The sequence below is a fragment of the Rhizophagus irregularis genome, chromosome 29 (genome assembly GCF_026210795.1).
Source record: "Rhizophagus irregularis chromosome 29, complete sequence".
Classification (NCBI taxonomy): domain Eukaryota; kingdom Fungi; phylum Glomeromycota; class Glomeromycetes; order Glomerales; family Glomeraceae; genus Rhizophagus; species Rhizophagus irregularis.
Window position 1 is genome coordinate 1849560 of NC_089457.1, and position 20342 is coordinate 1869901.

The 20342-nt window shown below is 28.5% G+C and overlaps 8 protein-coding genes across 8 annotated transcripts; 4 read left to right on the forward strand and 4 right to left on the reverse strand.

Moving 5' to 3' along the window:
• Positions 1-1795: 1795 nt before the first annotated feature.
• Positions 1796-3117, reverse strand: OCT59_019745 (uncharacterized protein; the record flags this gene model as incomplete). Its single annotated transcript, XM_066143761.1, has 2 exons — positions 1796-2141; positions 2207-3117. The coding sequence occupies 2 exons, from the start codon at positions 3115-3117 to the stop codon at positions 1796-1798; spliced, it is 1257 nt and encodes a 418-aa protein (XP_066005482.1).
• Positions 3118-3306: 189 nt separating this feature from the next.
• OCT59_019746 (uncharacterized protein) lies at positions 3307-5542 on the forward strand (the record flags this gene model as incomplete). Its single annotated transcript, XM_025319284.2, has 7 exons — positions 3307-3408; positions 3488-3572; positions 3654-4706; positions 4779-4823; positions 4909-4972; positions 5041-5344; positions 5429-5542. 7 exons carry the CDS (start codon positions 3307-3309, stop codon positions 5465-5467), a joined length of 1692 nt encoding a protein of 563 aa, XP_025174233.1. The 3' UTR covers positions 5468-5542.
• On the reverse strand, positions 5344-6546 carry OCT59_019747 (uncharacterized protein). The gene is made up of 4 exons (XM_066143762.1): positions 6428-6546; positions 6127-6353; positions 5941-6056; positions 5344-5876 (listed from the first exon to the last, which is right to left on the reverse strand). The coding sequence occupies exons 1-4, from the start codon at positions 6467-6469 to the stop codon at positions 5599-5601; spliced, it is 663 nt and encodes a 220-aa protein (XP_066005483.1). The 5' UTR covers positions 6470-6546; the 3' UTR covers positions 5344-5598.
• A 142-nt stretch (positions 6547-6688) lies between these two features.
• Positions 6689-7821, forward strand: OCT59_019748 (uncharacterized protein). The gene is made up of 7 exons (XM_025326819.2): positions 6689-6933; positions 6992-7056; positions 7121-7185; positions 7261-7316; positions 7380-7437; positions 7529-7567; positions 7656-7821. The coding sequence occupies exons 1-7, from the start codon at positions 6751-6753 to the stop codon at positions 7724-7726; spliced, it is 537 nt and encodes a 178-aa protein (XP_025174231.1). The 5' UTR covers positions 6689-6750; the 3' UTR covers positions 7727-7821.
• On the reverse strand, positions 7810-11424 carry OCT59_019749 (uncharacterized protein; the record flags this gene model as incomplete). The annotated part of the gene is made up of 1 exon (XM_066143763.1): positions 7810-11424. One exon carries the CDS (start codon positions 11422-11424, stop codon positions 8938-8940), a length of 2487 nt encoding a protein of 828 aa, XP_066005484.1. The 3' UTR covers positions 7810-8937.
• Positions 11425-12339: 915 nt separating this feature from the next.
• Positions 12340-13429, forward strand: OCT59_019750 (mitochondrial 54S ribosomal uL6m domain-containing protein). Its single transcript, XM_025319282.2, has one exon. It carries the CDS (start codon positions 12356-12358, stop codon positions 13151-13153), a length of 798 nt encoding a protein of 265 aa, XP_025174229.2. The 5' UTR covers positions 12340-12355; the 3' UTR covers positions 13154-13429.
• OCT59_019751 (uncharacterized protein) lies at positions 13219-13823 on the reverse strand (the record flags this gene model as incomplete). The annotated part of the gene is made up of 3 exons (XM_066143765.1): positions 13219-13398; positions 13482-13648; positions 13807-13823. 3 exons carry the CDS (start codon positions 13821-13823, stop codon positions 13352-13354), a joined length of 231 nt encoding a protein of 76 aa, XP_066005485.1. The 3' UTR covers positions 13219-13351.
• Positions 13824-18146: 4323 nt separating this feature from the next.
• On the forward strand, positions 18147-19829 carry OCT59_019752 (uncharacterized protein). Its single transcript, XM_025319281.2, has 8 exons — positions 18147-18306; positions 18375-18507; positions 18580-18659; positions 18727-18854; positions 18927-19036; positions 19107-19204; positions 19265-19408; positions 19488-19829. The coding sequence occupies exons 1-8, from the start codon at positions 18190-18192 to the stop codon at positions 19608-19610; spliced, it is 933 nt and encodes a 310-aa protein (XP_025174228.1). The 5' UTR covers positions 18147-18189; the 3' UTR covers positions 19611-19829.
• Positions 19830-20342: the final 513 nt, after the last annotated feature.

Here is a 20342-nt window from a genome sequence, read left to right on the forward strand (position 1 = left end):
GTGCTTTATTCAAAAATTGGATCACTTAAATAACGTGTTCAAATTTTGAATTTGTGGTTGTGAAACTAACTATATTGTGCTACTGTAATTCTGTAAACTGTAAAGACCGTTTGCTTTATTATACCTTGGCCGATGTAAATTGAACACGTGAAAATAGAAAGACATTTTAACCATTTAAATCGAAAAAGACCAATTGCCGTGAATGATAAATCGCCTGATCTACCCTTTTTATCTTTTGTGCCGAGCATTTTAAATTCTTGGCCGATTATAAATCACATTTTTATACATTTTTTTACCATTGTTAAATGTTCGGACCGAAAAAAAAATAATCATCGATCGGTCGACCGTTTATTCAAAAGTCTTGATCAAAAATAGTATATTATGCACAGATTTCTTTATACTCCAACTAATTTGCTTAAAAATTGCCTCGACGCAGTGGAAAATGATCAAGAGACGTGACGTGATTAGAAATGTTATACTAACTTGGTAACAAGTCATTAAAAATTCATAATTTAAATAATAATAATTTCGTATAACAATTTTTTAGCGGTTACTGAAAAAAAGCATATACCACCACGAATTAAATTTACAGAGATGTATTCTTAGAGATGGCAAAAAAATACACATGGTCAATCTACATGAATGCCGTTCCACTACCGTAATTACAATGGCAATGGGATATTTATAAAAACGGAAAGATGGCTGAATTAAAAAATTTGTATCATGTGATTTAAATAGTGAATTATGATTGGTCCATATATGTGTCTTATGATGAACAAACAATGAGAAGCAATTTGTCTGTTTTTTAACTCTATGTAGATAAATTATTATTCCTTTTATGATGAAATTCGTCTAGAATTCAAAGTGGAAATAAATCGCTCTTTATTAATATATACCGGGTCTTATCATTATGGCTCTTTATTCTAATTAAATCTAAAATTCATTTCAATTATATTAATCGGTTTCTTTGTTTATTTCTAATTCGGTCGCTTATTAATTCGATTTGTAAATAATAAATTTGATTTAATTTTTCTAATTGATTTTGTGAATAAGAACTATCAATTTAGTAAATTCTTCTTTTCAAGCAAGCAATCTAGAAGTTTACTTTTTGAGTATTTTTTTCTTCTTTCATTTATCCTTATTTGGATTTCTAAGATTTCTCTTAGATCTGACTAATTCTTTTAATACTTGATAAATTTCGTTATTTTGTCTTTACTGTTCTAAATCGAACATTTTTTTTTTGAATCTGCAAATAATTACCAACTAAAAAAGAGTTTAATTCATTTTCTTTTTTTAAATCATTTTCTAATTTTACATAGTCGGCAAATATTTTTTACAAGTAAGAAAATTGTAATCTAATTAGTGATACTATTTTAATCTAGATATTTCAAACGATTTGAACTGTTAACTTACTGGTTTACTGGTTTAACAAATATCTTCATTTATATTCTTCTTTACTAAAAAGCTTCGAATATGTTCATATTTCTATCTCCTTCATAAAACTGTAGTTCACTAATTCCAAATATAACTGTGTTATTATTTTCGTTCTTATTTAATTAAAAATTTCTCATTTATAAGTCATTGTACGATTACCATAATTTCTATATAGTCTTTTTTATTCTTACATTCTTGCTTTAACTTTTCAAATCTCCCTCTTTATCTCCTCTTGTCTCTTTTATTAAGTATAGTGTTTTTGATGAGAATGTGTAAAGTCACACAATATACTTATTATTAAATTTTCTAGTGTATTAATTTAAAGAACTAAATTTTATTAATTTTAGAATAACGATGCTCTTCATTTAGTGATAGAGTCAGCATACAGTACAGAATTTTCTGGATAATTTTTATGAAAAACAAAATGACCTTGTAATTGAGCCATACTAATTTTTTTATCTTTGACTTTTTGTACAAATTCTTCTGCTAATTTATTTTCACCTTCATAAAATCTTAAAAACATTGTTTTAATTTGATATTCACTTGCATCCCCTAATAATTCTTTAACATCTATACGGCCAGGCCTAATTAAAGCCTTATCAAGTAATTCTACATGATTTGTTGTCATGAAAATAATTCTTTCTTCCGATGATGCTACTCCATCTAATGCATTTAATAATCCACTAAATGTAACCATCGACTGATATCTAAAAAATTTTTAATGTTAAGAAAAAAAAAAATTTTCGCATGTTCATAATTAATGGTAACTTACCCTTGCTGATCTGTTGGTTGACGCTTTTGTGTAAAAGCAGCATCAATATCTTCTAATAACATAATACTTCGTTCAGGAGCATTACTTAATAAATGGGTTAGCCTATCATCAGTAAGCCCACGCTCACTTAAATTCATTATACATATATTATATTCTAATTCCCCGGCAAGTGCTTGTATAAAACTACTTTTACCACTTCCCGGAGGACCATATAATAAATAACCTCGACGATAAGGTATACCGCGTTCATTATACCATTTATCGTTGTTAATAAACTCTTTAACATCTTGTAAAATACGTTCTTTAATACCTTTGTCTAGAATAACAGAATTTAAAAATCTACGTTTTCTTGGCAGTCCAAATTGTCTCCATTCAGGTCCCCAACTTGTATAAATAACAGTTTTTCCTTCTTGTTGTTCCAAAGCAAGTTTTCTTGATTCTTGTAACAATTCTGTAAATATGTATTTATCTTTACTTAATGTTGTAAGTGTAACTGTTTCCCATGGTGATCCACTTGTTATATCTAACAATTTAGCATCCCTTTGTCTTTCCACTTGTAACCATACTCCTCTCCATTTAAAATAGTGTTTTCCAGGTCCCGGTATAAGACTAAATGTCGTACTTATACTTCCATTATCATGTTGTATAAATGATGTTTGTACTGCATATTGATGTGTATTATTACGGGAATTATTATTTATTCGTTTTGACATCCAATATAAAAACCATTGATATGATTTATCTTTTGATGGTATTTCGAGTGATACTAATAATTTTCTGCGTACTAAATAACTTCCTCTAACTAATCCTTGTCGTAATGCAGCTAATCCTGCTCCAAACCCTAAAACTCCTATTCCTGCTGAAAAATATGGATTTGAAGAAAAAAGCGATGATAATATCGATTCTGACATTTTTTTTTTAATGATAAAAAATGAGAGATTATCAATAAAATGTTTGATCTGTTAGTCTGTTTAATTGTATCAATTTTTTGACAAAATCGGTTAGACGGAGATTGCATAATTTTTGTACTATTTGACGCTATGGCAACTTTTATGACTACATAAATAAATTATGATCGTTAAATAATTTTTTTGATCGTAATGGCAAACAATAAAATTACAGGTGGAGAATTAATTGCTAAAGCACTTAAAAAACAAGGTGTTGAAGTAGTTTTCGGCATAGTTGGTATACCTGTTGTAGAGGTGGGTATGTGAAAAAAAAATTGTATATCATTTTCAAATATATCCGATTCACGTGAATGTGAAAATCTTTAATTGACAGGTTGCTGAGGCCATCATTTCTGAAGGGATAAGATTTGTTGGATTTAGAAATGAACAATCTCTTAGTTATGCTGCAAGTGCTTATGGTATCAATAATAATAAAATTAAAATTGTTGTGATCGATTTATATATTTATTAATCTTGATTCTGTTATGATGAATATACAGGATATTTAACAGGTCGTCCAGGTGTCTGCTTAGTAGTATCAGGGCCAGGAGTTGTACATGCATTAGCAGGAGTTATTAATGCTCAAGTAAATTGTTGGCCACTTCTTTTAATTGGGGGATCAAGTGATACATACCAAGAAGGAATGGGAGCATTTCAAGAATTAGATCAAGTAACACTTTGTAGGCCGAATACTAAGTATTCGGCAAGACCACCATCAATTTCGCAAATTCCAAATGTATTAGATAAAGCAATACGTATATCAATGTATGGTAGACCTGGACCTGTTTACATTGATTTGCCAGCTGATTATATTCAAGGATCAGTTAGTTTGGAAGTTCTAAATAGTTTACCAACCCGATCACCAGATCCACCAAAATCACTGGCTGACCCAAATAGAATCAATAAGGCAATAGAATTAATTGTAAATGCTGAAAATCCTTTAATAATTGTTGGTAAAGGTGCAGCTTATTCTCGTGCTGAAAAGGAACTTAAAGAGTTTGTTGAAAAAACGAATATACCTTTCCTTCCTACTCCAATGGGAAAAGGTGTTTTACCTGACTCTCATCCTTTATGTGTATCTGCTGCAAGGTCGAAAGCATTGGCAAATGCAGACGTTATATTATTATTAGGCGCAAGATTAAATTGGATTTTAAGTTTTGGTTTACCTCCAAAATTTAATAAAAGTGTAAAATTTATCCAAATTGATATATTACCTGAAGAACATTATAATAATAGTAGGATTAATGTTGCTTTACTTGGTCATTTACCTTTAGTTATTTCACAACTTAATAGCTCATTACCTCCTAATTATAAATATCCTCTTACATCAAATTATTTTAGTTCATTAAAACAAAAAATTGATTATAACATTAAAATTACTAATGAAAAATTTCGGGATAATAATATTCCTATGAGCTATTATCGTGCCTTTTATGAAATTAAACAAAAATTACCCAAAGAAGATGTTGTATTTGTGAGTGAAGGTGCAAATACTATGGATATTGCTAGATCTATTTTTGATGTACAAGAACCAAGGTGTCGATTAGACGCTGGTATATATTGTATTTGTAATTCAAGATTTTTGATATATTGATAATTAACTTTTTCATATATATATATATTAGGTACTATGGCAACTATGGGAGTTGGTATGGGATACGCTATTGCAGGTACGTTTAATGTGTAGTTACAACTGTTTATTATTATATTCTATCGTTCTCATTATTTTTACTACTTTTACTTTTATTTTCTTAGCAAAATTATATTACCCAAACAAACGTGTCGTTGCGATTGTAGGAGATTCTGCATTTGGATTCAGGTAAATTATATATATTATATATGCGGTAATCCCTTTGAATTAATTTAAACTCACTTTTTTTTTTATAGTGCAATGGAAATTGAAACAGCTATTAGAGCAAATATTCCACTACTAATTATAATAATTAATAATAATGGAATATATCACGGTTTAGACACAAAATCTTATAATGAAACACCTACAAATAATTTACCTTCGACTGCTTTGTTACCAGATGTAAGGTATGATTTAATTGCTAATGCGGCCGGTGGTAAAGGTTATTTTATTAAAACTCCTCAAGAATTGAGTAATGCTCTTGGTGAAGCATTAAAAGATGATAATAAATGTATCATTATTAATGTAATGATACAACCAGGTGGAAAAAAAAAATTGGTATGTTCAAAAATTAATTGTTTATTTAACACAAAAAATATATCGATTTATGAAGTTAAAAAAAAAAATCTTTTTTAATTTTAGGAATTTGCTTGGATGGAAACAACAAAGCCAAAATTGTAAAAAAAAAAAAATCTAATTATTATACATGTAACGTATTAGTTATTAAATATTCTATATTGTTGAATTATTTACTGTATATTACTTTGTTCAATTATAATTTTTTTTAAGGAATAGCTGATCTTTGTTCAAATCTATCTATGATGCTTAATAGCTATATAGCAAAAGATAATAGCAAGAAAAATGAACACCATTATTCTTGCTTCATATGATAAATTTTCGAGGAATATCGAAATTATTCTAGCAAATTGTTTGGCGTAAATTTCTGACGATTTAACAATATTATTTGGATCTTGATTCATACAATTTTCCCAAAAGGTACAATTTTCTTCCAGATAAGGTGCTCTTGTAGCTGGATTGCATCTATTTTCAATATATTTCAAACTGCATTCTTTGATTTTTCGTGCCGCATCTAAATTAGTTAATAAAAAGATTAGCGAAGAAAAACGAATAATTTCACTAGCCCGAATAAATACCTGACATATAAATTTCAACTTCTTTTTGGTGATCAGCGTTTAAAGTGATTAGGAAGACAAACGTAAAGGCAAGGGAGGCAGCAGATATCACAGCTTTGATATTCCATAAACAAAACCTATAAATAATGAAAGACGAATGACTTAATATTTTACGCAAAAAGGAAATAATTGATCGAAAAAAAATACCAAAGAAAATTGTCGAACAGTCTACGAAATATATTTTTAGGGGGATGAATTATGATCATTCGTGGCGATTGATTTTGTTGATTATGTTGAAATGCTAAATTAGGTTGAGTATCTGATGATAATTGAGGACTAGATGGTCCAAGGCCCATTGACATGGGAGCTGTACTATAATAATCATTATTATCATTCTTTTCAAGAGATAGTGCAAGAGCAAGGTTTATCAATGTCTATTAGTTTGGAACAATAATTATGTTATTTAAAGAATAAATATTTACAAAATATATGACAACGTTTATATTACCTGTTCATCGTAATTTTCGTTTTCCTTCTCTAGTAAAGCCATAATAGTTAGGTTCAAAAAAAGTGATGTGGAAAAAGAAAGAAAGATAAACTATTAGCTAAACATCGTAAGTTGAAAGCATTGTTCAAGCACTAAGTTTAATAATTTTTATATACTGATTAAGTAATTAAGTAATCATATAATCACAATATTAAATCACCCGATTTAATCAGCCGATTAAACTGAACTACCGAAAAAAGTGATAACAAAGATGGCATCTATAAAAAAATATATATATTATGACAAGACGCCAATACAGAAAATATCTTTTTCAATAATAAAAAATGCGTGCTTATTTTCATGACAATGTTGACTCTGACCCTAAAGAACCTCACGAACATTTAACTTCTGTTACACCTGAAGAACTTAAAAACTTGGGAGTTCTTTATTGGCATTTTGACGGAGACGATTATCTTGAAAAAGTAAATGGAATAGCGAAAGAAAGGAATTATAAGAATCGTGATGAAGTTAGTACAATCATCGTTAAAAAACTCTTAATTTAAAAATTAATAAAAATTTCTTTAGATTACTGTCTCCAAAGAGGCATTGGGTGATTCATATGAAAGCAAATTGAAGATATTTTTCCAAGAGTGGGTTTTTAATTTCATGTAAAGTTGAAAAATGTGGCAATTCATGATTCATTTTGTTATTTAGACATCTTCATGAAGATGAAGAAATTCGATATATCCTTGATGGTTCGGGTTACTTCGATGTTCGCGGTAATTATTTTTAAATTAGGGAATATTATTTATTGTATTTCTTTCATGGTATTTTTATTTTTTTTTAAAAAACAGATTTATTGGATCGATGGATTCGTATTGCTATCGTGAAAGGTGACTTAATTGTTTTGGTAAGTTTTTTTTTCTCTGTCGTAAATTAGTTAGAAGATCGAAATTAACTTATTATAATTAAGCCGGCGGGAATTTATCATCGGTTTATTGTTGACACCAATGATTATTTAAAAGCTTTGCGTGAGTGACTGAGTGTCTGTTTGTCATTATTTTTTTCTTTCAGTTTATTACCGAATGTTAATATTATGATAATTATATATAAATCTATTAGGATTATTTAAAGAAGAACCAAAGTGGACACCCATTAATCGTATGCACATCTTAATTTACAACAGATTTTAAATTATTTATATATATGTTACTTATTGAAATCCTTAATTTTAAAATCTTTTAATTAGGTCCTGCTGATGATAATCCACATCGTTTGGGGTACTTGCAATCTCTCAGGGATTCTGGATTGTATAAATAATCATAATTTAACCAAATCATTTTGTTGTAAAAAATCTAGGATCTTTTTCATTAATAAATAAAAAAAAAAAGGATTAAATTTTTATGAGAAAGAAAAAATGAGATTTTTTATCATCATTATTTTACGTTTATTATGGATCTAATAAACTACATATAAATTATTTAAAAGATTATTTTTGATTGTAACTCCTTATAGTAAAAAAAAAGAAAAAAAATTAAAAGAAAACAATAATATATGTACAGTACAACAAAAAAGAAAAAAAAAACAAAAATAATATACATATACAAAATCCCATTTTTTTTTAGATAAAAAGCAAAAATAAAAATACAAATTTAGTATCAAAAATATTGAACAGAAATCTTTTTTCTTTTTTAAACATTTTAGTAATCAAGATCTGATCTGGAAAAATTAATTTCTTGAATGTTCAGAGTTAAACTTTACAAAAAAATAATAATTAAATAAAGGTCAATAGCTATAAAAAACCTCAATTTATAAAAAAGAAAAAGGGTAAAGAGTAGAAAGAATTAAAGGGGAAAAGGGAAATGTGAATAGGGGAAATAAAGGAAGCTGTATATAAAAAATATATATATATAAAAAGGAAATAAAAAGCGAGAAATAGTGGTAATAATTTTTGTCGATAAATTGGAAGGGTTTTATATTATTTATCATTATCTACAGCTCCAATCAGAAAACAAAAGGGTAAAAAAAGGTAACAGTTAAGTTTCATCGATTTAAATTAGAGATAAAAACCAAGAAACTCAGAGCAGATAAAAAGAGTGTTTTGTTTAAAAGGGTGAATACACAAATTAATTTTTTTAAATCAGTTGCATTTACATTGTTTGGTTTCTAAAGCGTGACAATAATTTTTTTTTTTGTTAAATTTTTCGGCGAAATTACGAACAGAATTGACGTAAATTGTTAAGCGTATGAATTTGAATTAGCAAAAAAATATAGAGAAGTGATGATAATTAAATTAGAAGATTAAATAAATTATTATATAATTAACTCAGAAACGATGCCTTTTTCTATTATCTGCGATTACTCTATAGACTAGCCATTAATAAGGTAAATTGCTTTTTCTATCAGCGATGATGGATGTGTGTATTTGACAAATCACATACATTAGAAGGAAAACCTGTTAAATTAGATTCATCATCATACGATTTATTTTAAGATTGGATTGGTTGTATTATTTAATACACGATAGCCTTTTAATGGTTCAGTATATCAATTTCCTCCTCAATAATAGAAGGTGTCGCACTACTACTAGATGATGTACTACTTTGACTTGATAATGATCGTCGTTTTAAAGAAACTGTACTTGAAGATTCATTTTCATCAAACTCAATCTTTTCATCTTTAAGTGCAAAAGAAACTCTACTAATTCCTTTTGATGAACGCTTAGATTTTTTCATGCTACTATATTTATCATCTTCATTACTTGTGTCGCTTGATTCATATGAACTTGAAGGTGACTCATGATCGATAATTCCACTTTCTCGTGAAATATTTTCATTAGCAATGTTTCCTTGTCTTGGAATATTATTCCTTGCAGAATAATTTTGTGGGTTATTTTTCCTTTGGCTCACATCGTACGCTCTTATTACTTCATCATGGTCAAAAATATTACGATTGTAATTATTATTCACACGAGGTGAAGTATCTATGTAATCGCCATTAATTGTATATTCTTCATCTTCGGACGAATAACTATTTTCGTGATATTTTGTAGAATTTTTTTGTTGTTTATAAGGTAAATTTCGTACATGTAAAGAATCACGATTTTCTTCCTGTTCATAAATCATAGAGCTATTAAATCCTACCCATTGAACAGAATTTACCGATCTATCAGAAGTACTTGAAATACGATTATTGGAACCTTTTTCAGAAACAGTATCAAGGAAATTTGATAGTGACTTTCGTGAATTATAGTGCGAATTTGGTCGATTTACTGAACAACTTATACTATTTGTAGACAATGATGATTTATGATGTGTAAAATTGCGAGAACGAGTAATACTTGCTAATTCGGAAGAAGTTAAAGACACTGATGAAGTACGTTTATGAGATCGTTTCATACGCTGTGTTTCTGATGTTGATTCGGTATTCGATAAGGCTGGTAATTTACCAAAAGACATTTTTTTAGGTGTTGTTGATATGATAGAATCATTATGTTGTCGATTATTTGATGTCTCTGGCTCTTTTTCAACATTCGTTGGTGGCGAGGATAAAGTTGGTGAAGATTGTGGTATTTGTTGTATTGGTGGAGGTATGGGTTCTGGAACCGGTTCCGGTTCATCTATTATTTTGAATTGGGCTTGTTTGGATTCGAAATCACTAATAAGATATGTATTACTTCCAAATTGATCAGATTGACTATAAGGTTCATTATTAATTTCTTTTTTCTGGAATTTTTGAAACAATCTTCGCTTGCGTATTATGAAAAAGCCTAAGAGTCCTATAATTAGGATAATAGTACCGATAATTCCAAAGATCACTACAATTATGTTTGATTCAGGCTTTTTTATACCATCCAAACTTATTTGTGCAGGGTTTGCTTTCCCAATATAAAAGTTCTTGTCAACCCAAGCATTGCCTCTAATGTCAAAAAAATAAAAATTTGGGTCGACTAATTGGTTTCCATTAGATATTCCACCCCAAATCGTCATTATGTCAGTATCCTCGATCGTAAAGGCACTATGAGCCCCTCGGCCAGACGGTATTAATTTATTGTTCGTTGTTTTAGAGTTAACAATTATTGGAGACCATGATAATGTAGGTGCTTTTGATACATCCAACTTATAAAGATCGTTTAACCCATTGTTATTTTCATCAATTCCACCAAATATATAGATAATACCTTTATTATTTTCAAATGATACCATAGAAGATAATGTTCGAGGTATTGGAGGTACTTCATTTATTATTGGCTGAATAAAAGTATTAGTGAAAATATCGAAAATATTACAATCATTAATAACTTTAGTATTTGCATCTATACCAAAGCAAGATATTAAATAATTATTAACTAATATTGATGAATGCCCTGCAATTGGATGAGAAGGTTGGTTTATGAAATTCCAACTATTTGAATTAAGGTCTAAATAAAATAGATCTCCTAGAACTACTTCATCCTTGTTTCTGCCACCATATATAAAAATTTTATCATCATCAATTTTTGTAGTCGTATGATCATATCTTGATTGAGGAACTTCACCTTTAATAAATTGTGGAGAAGGAATAACATTCATTGTATTTACATCAATTTCTTGAATTGGGGTTGCAAACATTCTTTGTGGGGCTATTGCTTGAATACCGAACGTTATCAGAATTTTTGAGCCACGTATGGGCACAGCCCCGTGACCCAACACGGGCAATGTTACTTTCTGTTCGTTTACGTTCAACGAAGTAGAGTTTAAGACAAGCGAATTTGACGGTAAAATCCCTTCGACTGACTCACTACCACCTATTAATATTATACGGTCGTCAATAACAGTGGTAGTCTGACCGAACCTGACTTTAAGAACTTCAGATTCGTTATTATTTTCGGCTCGTTTAAACATTTTCGTTGAACGGGAAGGTTGGGAAGGATAGTGGATGAAGTTGGGTTCTCCCAACCCTCCTTCCGCATAGAGGATAAGGAGAGCATGGTCAGCGGCAGGTTGGACCTCCGTACTAGTGTGTTGCGCGCTGAGCATTGCGGGAAGGAAAGGTATGGTGTATTCACCGTAGCGGGTACGATTGGAGCATAGGTTGACCACGAAGGGTTCGTGGATGAAATTTAAACTTACTATAACAATATGATGATACCTACTTGTACTTCAAATTCCATACTAATTAAGGTTCATGTACATTTTTGGAAATAAGTGTATTACAATACTTCGATTGGTACACGAAAAACTGCCTTTACCTAATAAGTTCTTCAACACATTACGCATTAATAAAAAAAAAAAAGATAGACGTACACAAAATTATATTATATATTTTATATGTAAGGAGCTGCATGTTTGAAATCAAACAAACAAATAGATTTTTTTTAAAATTAGAACTTCTACAATTTTATTTAAAGATGTCTTTTTTTGGGAAATTTGCCAATTTTCTTTATAAAATATGATGTCACAAAATAAATTAGAAAATATTGTCTTGTAAAATTTATTTATAATGGATGAATTGAGTTAAAAAATAACTTAATTTGTCTTAAAGTTTTTTGATCGCTTTGCTTTGCTCCACTTTTCGACATTGAAAGTTATTTACTTTGTTGTAACAATTCAAATATCCAAATAGTATTGTAGATACCAATTAGAAGAAAAAAATTTTTTTTTTTTTGTTCTTATCTTATTAGTTCGCATATAATAATTATAGCCTTATAATATTTCTAATTAATTAATTAATTTAAATTATAAATAAATAATTTATTATCTCATAAATATTGCAGGGAAATTAGATTTAGAATATCTTAGAATATTGATGAAAATCACTATGAGGTGTTCTAAAATAAGATTAAAAACGGAAATACCGAACCTAAATTTAACAAAAGGAAGACACGTGTTATGTCAAGGCACGTGACTACTGGTAGATTCTCTACATTGATAATCAATAATAAAATAATGTTCTACATCGGTCTTTAAAATGTTAACTCTGAAAATTTCTTTAAATAATATAAAATCTACACTTATTACATGCGTCTCTTTATCAGTAAAAAATGACTATAGATATAATTTTTTTCAATCTCAAATCCTTCCAAGGTTTCTGTCCACAACTCAATCACTTTCTTCGCAAATTGGACGTAAACCAATAACTTATCCATCTGAAGTTACTATTACACATGATCCAACTCCAATTACTCAAACACAAATCCAAGCAGATCTTTTTTCTACAACATTAACAATATCAGGGCCTTTAGGTACTCATTCTATGCCTATTAAACCTTATGTAAAACTTAATTTTAACGATTCGAAAAAAAATGATAAAAACACCAGTAAGGACAAATCTTCAGACGAAAGTGTGTTCGTAGACGATAGCGATCAGGATAAAAAACTTAGCGTAGAAGTTAGGGATAAAACTATAAAACAGCAAAGACAAATGTGGGGAACAACAAGAGCATTAATTAATAATTGTGTTATTGGTGTTAGTGAAGGTTATAGAGTGTTAGTGAGATTTTCTGGAGTAGGTTACAGGGCTAACATGGAAGATGATAAGCTTGTTCTTAGAATTGGATATGCTCATCCTGTCATAATGGATGTTCCTGATGACATTAAATGTATCACACCTAGTCCAACGAAGGTTATATTAAGTGGAACTGATAAGCAAAGAGTATTTCAATTTGCTGCAAATATAAGAAAACACAAACCACCTGAGCCATATAATCAGAAGGGTATATTTGTCGGAGATGAAACAATCAAGAAAAAAGTAAGCAAGAAGAAATAATCGCCAAAGCAGGATGAATTTTTTTCCCTCAAAAAGTATGTGATTTGCAATACTTTTTAATGTAATTTAATAAATTTTTTTTTAAAGTACTCTTACAACGATGGCTTTAACTTTACAAGTATTATTTAGTTAATTTCCTTAAACAATATCTCACAGGCTTTAGACTGGAAGATAGTTAAAAAAAGCTTCAAATAAAATTTAACTTACTTCTCGCTTTAAAAAAACTATTTCTTCACCTTCTTCACCTAAAAATAGACCGATTGGATGATCATTAATCCTAAACAATAAACAATTTGCTGTATTTCTGTTATAATCATTAAATCTGAACCTGCATCAATACTGGGCTGTCTGATATAATCTTCAAATGCGGTTATAAAATCCGAATCAGTTTCAGACTCTGTTCCAGATGAATCTAAATCAGACCAGCTGTTTTCCTCGAAATTCTTGATATGGATTTCTAGATCAAGTGAATCGAGCCGATCTACAGCTTTTTTACTAATATCATTACACCCTCCAAATCAAGAAATTTTAAATTGAGGCATGAGCGAGCCATTTCCTCAATAAGTGCATCAGTGAAGTTACAAAAGCTAAGGATAAGTATAATTTGATGCATCATTTTGAGACCATGGACCACTAAAAATCAAGATATATACTGAGGCCTGTTTAGCATCTCTGGAACATTCGCTATTTTGCTGTCAATACGAAAGCCCCTTTAAAAAAATCACTCAAAGAACCTACACTACCCGCTTCTCGTCCCCGGCTGCTATTGATAAGACTATCAGAACAACACAAACTTCTACAGATTGGAAAATTATTAAAAATCTGATCAGTCACTCGATACGCTCATCTCGGGGCTACTGATCATTAATCGTGACCACGGTTAAATTATTCCTCAAGAACTTCAAGAACTGATGTAACTAACAATATTTGTGCCTGATTGACAACTTGACAACCTGTCCGAATTTCATGTATCAATATAATCAATGATGTTACGTTGTAATTTTTTTTTACTCTTTATTTTTTTTTACTCTTTTCAAAACGATTATCTACTACACTACATCTATTTTTAACAAAAAATTAAAATTAGATAATTTATATAGAAGAAAAAAGTATTAAACTCACGCGCTTTTTTTACCAATTTGGTATCTTCTGCATGTCTAATATTACCACCCGAAATTGATATGGTGGTAAATCTCTTCAAGGTTACACAAATTTAAAATGAAGTTATACATAAGCGATGTGAATGCGATTCCTGAACTTGTCTCGACATTATTTACACATGTAACATCCGCAGTGTATACTGCAAGTTTATTTTTCCGGAAAGTTCTAGCACATAATTAACGATTTGCGCGGGTAAATCTGATGATCAGATCTTCGTGATGCGGTCGGTCACTTATCTGTCTTCGCAAATATAAGCAAAAAAAATCAAGTGAAACTAAATTTTTTTTTGTTTACTATTAAGCAATTTGCAAAAAAAAAATCTTGTATTATTTAGCTCGTGTAATCAAAAAATTTATTAGTTTACTCACATAGTCTTGTATATTTTGTGTGCGGATGTGATGTGAGGGTGCGAATAGAAATCTCCGATAATAAAAATGCAATTATTGATATGCAAAAAATTTTTTTTTCTATATATATTTTTTTTTTATGCTTTATAATTTGTAATATTGGCAGGGCATTTTTACATCGGATCAATAAAAAAAAGTTATATCAACATTTCATCACTTTACTATTTTATTGCATTATACAGACATCTATGTGTATTACGAGAATTTTTTTTTAACAAGTGATCGGTGTTTCATTTCAGAACACGTGATTTTTTTCTTGATGCACTCCCAGTTTGGCAATAACTAGATTGTACATCCAATTATTTGATGCAAAAAATAATAGAAAGAATTTTAGTTAATTAACCAATAGAATTTAAGCAAATCCTAAGGTAAGATTTCATATGAAAGTGAAATTTCTACCGGACATATCTTAATAGTAGACGGGTCCTCTTTTACCAGCACAAATTATAATAAAAAATATTTATCAATACATAACACATAACAAAAATAGGCATATTTAAATTATTTGGTTATAATTATATTTCAGTTATTTAACCATATGATCACAAATAATAAATAGGAAAAAGGTATGGAAAAGTGATTTCAAAGGTAAGGAATATAATAGGAAAAATAAGAAGATATAAAAAATTATCACATTTAAGTTATTTAATTATTTATCGCTATTTTCAAAATAGTTGATGCTGTTATGTTTAAATGAAAAAAAATGAAAAACTGAAAACCAAATGAAAACTAGATAAATAATGGACAAATATTGGTATTCGAATATTTAATTATAAATAAATAGCATCAACTATTTTAAAAATGACTGTAATTAGATTATTTAATCATATCCAAATTATTAACTTTAGATTATTTATTATATTTAAATTATTTAGTTATATTTAGTTTATCTAATTATATTTAGATTATTTGGATTATTTAGTTATATTTAGATTATTTTATATTAAATAACCTAATCTAAGCTAATTATAACTAAATAATATATTATATTATTTAGTTATAATAGGCTACCTAAAAGTAGTAAAAATTTTAAAATGCAAAGTTAAAGTTATGTTAAATCACATTTCTAAATAATTAGAATTTTTATAAAGCTAAAAGACTTTTTCAAAAAAGCAAAGCATTTTTTTTTTTCAAACTTTTTGCAAAAAAGTAAGTATAATAATCTAAAAAGAATACTCTAGAATTATTATATTAAAAATTTAATTTTATTGTTAAAAATCTTCATTTTTTATTACACTTAATATTTTTATAGCAATTAATTAAAAACTTTTAGTTTTACAGCTATTTGCAAAAATAATGGACCATCCAATTTAAATCAGTATAATTCTAGCTAAATTATAAATTTTAACCAGAATTATAATTTCCATTTAGAAAATTGATTGTTACATAAATTCCAAAAAGGAAATTTTCATTTTTTAGAAAAAGTAAAATTTGTGGAATGGCTATCACCAAAAAAGGATATGATCAGCATAGCCATTTTATAATTCTGGCCAAAATTATAATTTGGCCAGAATTACAGATGGTGGCCTAAATGATTCAGCCAATTAATTTTGCCAAAATTATACAGATCATTACATGTTAGCATAATATAAAAAATATTTAATTTTGTATTAATAATAGCAATAAATAAATTTCCATACTTCAATTCCTTTATAAAATTTCAGAATTTTTTTGGAAATATGGAACCATTTACTGCATAAATTTTTACAATTACACAATAACAAAATTTATAAGATTAAAAATATTGTAATTCGGTCAATATCGATCAGATAATTATGAATTTACCACCATCTGAATCGTCTCAATAAGGCGAATCTAATGAGCCAATAATTATTAAAATCCAATTATTAAAAACAAAAAATATTATAAAAAATTTCCAAATTTAATATTTAGACTTTTAAGGTGTAATTACATGCCAAAGATTGAATCCTACAAAGTACAAATACAAAATTTTTATAATTCTAATCCTCTTAATGAGACAAATATAATAAATCTAAAATTATGAAAATCCAATTATTGAATGATTTTTAAATTTAAATTATATGAACTTACAAAGCTTTAAAAACTTGCATAATAATTACATTTGCATAGAACCTATAATTATAAAAAATATTGTTCTGTAAGACTTATACAATATTATACTTACTACTATCTTATTAAATTTTATGTTAAAGTACTTAGAAAGAACATTGAAATCATATGGAAAAATATTTTTCTAGAATATTATAAAAAATTAATTAATAGCATACTATCTCAGTATTGATAAGCCATTATTGCAAATAGTGATAGAATTTATTATTAAATTTTTGTTTAAATTAATAAATAAAAATGTAATAATTATATTTGGCTTAAAATTTTATCTTTAATATATAATATGTATGTAAATTTTTTTGCATTGAAAAGTGGCCAGATCATTTAGGCCACCATCTGTACTACTGATCAATAATAATCTTTGTATATGACAGTTGTATGACAGTATGACTGCATATGAATCTTTAGAGAAAAAATGAATTAAGTGGTTCATTATAAAAGTTTTGGATAATTCTATAAATGGTTAAAAAACTTTTTTTTTTCATGATGAAAAAGAATTCGATTGAAAAATTCTCTACTATTTTAAATATACAGTTATTACAGTATGTTTGTATTGTGCTCATATTGCCACATATAGAGAATGTCTAAAGTAAGGGCAAATCACGTAACTCTGAAAAAAATTGTTTTTTATAAATAAATCTTTTTACCATATATACAACCATTTTAAACATACATGCTAAATGTATTTTTGCCTGCTCTGCAAGTTTACTTAGAGCGCAGAGTAGGGTTTTGAATCATGTTTTTGATTTATTTGACTTTTTTCATTTTTGTTATCCATTTTTAGATATAATTGGCAAAGTTTTGTTCATTCATATGTAAAGTCAAAAACAATATTCAAAATCCACTTTTTTTCCTTAAGTGAACTTGCAAAGCAGATTAAAATACACTTATTTTATGATTTTAAAGTTTATATTAATCTTTGCTTATAAAAAATTAATCTAATCAAAATTATAACGAATCACGTGATTTGCCTCTGCTTTAGATTTACCCCAAGATTTCTAAGTAAAATTCCACCCCCACGTGACCGGTGATGTTTAAGGGGAGTGAAAAAATTCTTTTCACCACTAAAAATTTTCTTAGTCCCCAGAATACTTATGAAAAAATGAAAACGGTGAGGTGTGACGCGGGGTGACATTTTATGCAGGTCACGTGGGGGCGAAAAATCTTGGGGCGACACTGGGGAAGATCTGCTTTAGACGACCTCCACATATAGAATTACTATGTAGAGATAATCGCAGCAAAAGCAATCCCTTTTTTTTTTGGTCAAAGTCGGAGATCGGTTGTGTAACCGATGGGTCAATTATGAGTCATCCAAAAAATTTTTTTTTTTGATTAAAAATTAACCTGACTGTATCAGTAACATAGCTTTTAATCACAATGTCAAATCCACAGCAATTTCAATGCCGCATGTATGAGGAAAGGTTCCCTGAGAAAGAAGATCTGGTTATGGTCAATGTTCGCCAAATCGCAGAAATGGGAGCTTATGTCAAGCTGGTATTGTATTCGTATTCTTGTAATTTTTTGTATTATTCTCAATTAATTAACTAATTTTTATTATTTAGCTAGAATACGATAATATTGAAGGTATGATACTATTATCCGAATTGTCTAGAAGGCGTATTCGTAGTATTCAAAAACTTATTCGGGTTGGCAGAAATGAAGTTGTAGTAGTATTGAGGGTGGATAAAGATAAAGGTAAACTTATCCTAATCATTTAATTATATTTTATTTATTAAACATCTTAATTAATAAATATCTCTTGATTAGGTTATATTGATTTATCTAAACGTCGAGTTTCTCCGGAAGATGTTGCCAAAGCTGAAGAGAAATTTAACAAGTCTAAAGCAGTTTCGTATCGTTTTGTAATTTTCTTATTCTATTTTAAAGTAATTAACTAATCACCATTATTGACAGGTTCACAGTATAATGCGACATGTTGCCGAAAAGCAAAACCTTGTACTTGAAGATCTTTATCAAAAGATTGGATGGCCATTATACAAAAAATATGGTCATGCATACGAAGCATTCAAACTGGCAATCACGTAAGTTATTATATTGTTATTATAAGTACAATTGATTAGACTATATTATATTAATTTATTTTATTCGTTAAGAGAGCCTGAAAAAGTTTTTGAAGGTCTCGAGATAACTCCTGAAATCAGTGAAGAATTGTTAAATAATATAAAAAGGCGATTGACACCACAACCTATTAAAATTCGAGCTGGTTTGTATTTTTTTTTTTTTTAACGTATTCTTCTTATCAGTAGAGTCTCTAACAGTTTCTCTATGAACAGATATCGAAGTTACTTGCTTTGGTTATGATGGTATCGATGCTATTAAATCTGCACTTAAAGCTGGAGAAGCATGTGAAACAGGGGATATCCAAATTAAGGTAAAATTTCAAAGGTATCATCAATTATATCCTCTTATTTATCTTAACTTTGCTTTCTAGGTTAAACTAGTAGCTCCTCCGCTGTATGTCATGATTACCAATGCACTTGATAAAAATATGGGAATTGAATTATTAGGAAAAGCAATTGAAACTGTTCGAGACGGTATTGAAAAATCTGGGGGCACATTAACAGTTAAAATGAAGGTTTATATTAAGATAACTTTTTTTTTTGTTTATTATTGGTCTTAAAATTTAATAACTAATAATTATGATTATTAATAAGCCAAGAGCTGTTAGTGAAACAGATGATCTTGAACTTGCAGCGCTTATGGCACGTGTAGAGAAAGAGAATGCTGAAGTTTCTGGTGATGAAGATACTGATCCAGAAGCTGATGAAGTCGAATAATGAATATTATTCACTAATTCAACGAAAAATTTTGGAATCTTGAAAATAAAGTTAACTTTATTGAGTAAAAATTATATCATGTAAAGTGTTGTTCTCATAATTTTTACCGTAATTTATAATAATATTGCTCAGCGGTAACATTAGATTCAGTCTGTTGATTCTTTGTATTATCACAAAAAAAAAGTAGAATAAAATAATAAATCAAGAACAATCCATTATAAATAGATTGTGGTACGATCATATAAGATCTCACGTGACTTAATATACTTATTTGTCACATGCCGTTCGTTACACAGTCGCAATCACGTGTTAGTGCATAATGCCATAATGATAATGATGTTCAAAAGGATCACAATATCACATAAAGTTCAAATATTTCTAATTTAACAAGTCTAGAAATTAACGATGATGTTAATTATAAAAGAAGATATGTGAAACAACCGCTCTTTCCATATGAATGAAGGTAAATTGTCCACACTAAGCACAGATCATAATCCTTCAACATGTTACGACAACAATTACAACAAACGGGCTATAAGTTTTTATTCTCATAAAATTTTTATTTTACAAAAACTATAGATACCTATTTGTTCTTTTCATTGTTACATTAATATTTTTTATAATTATATTGGGAAATTACAAATCTAAATTGTTAATTATAAACAATAAAGTAATGAAAAAGAAAAGCTTTCGTTGAAATTGCAAATTTTTTTATATATTTACGTGTAATAT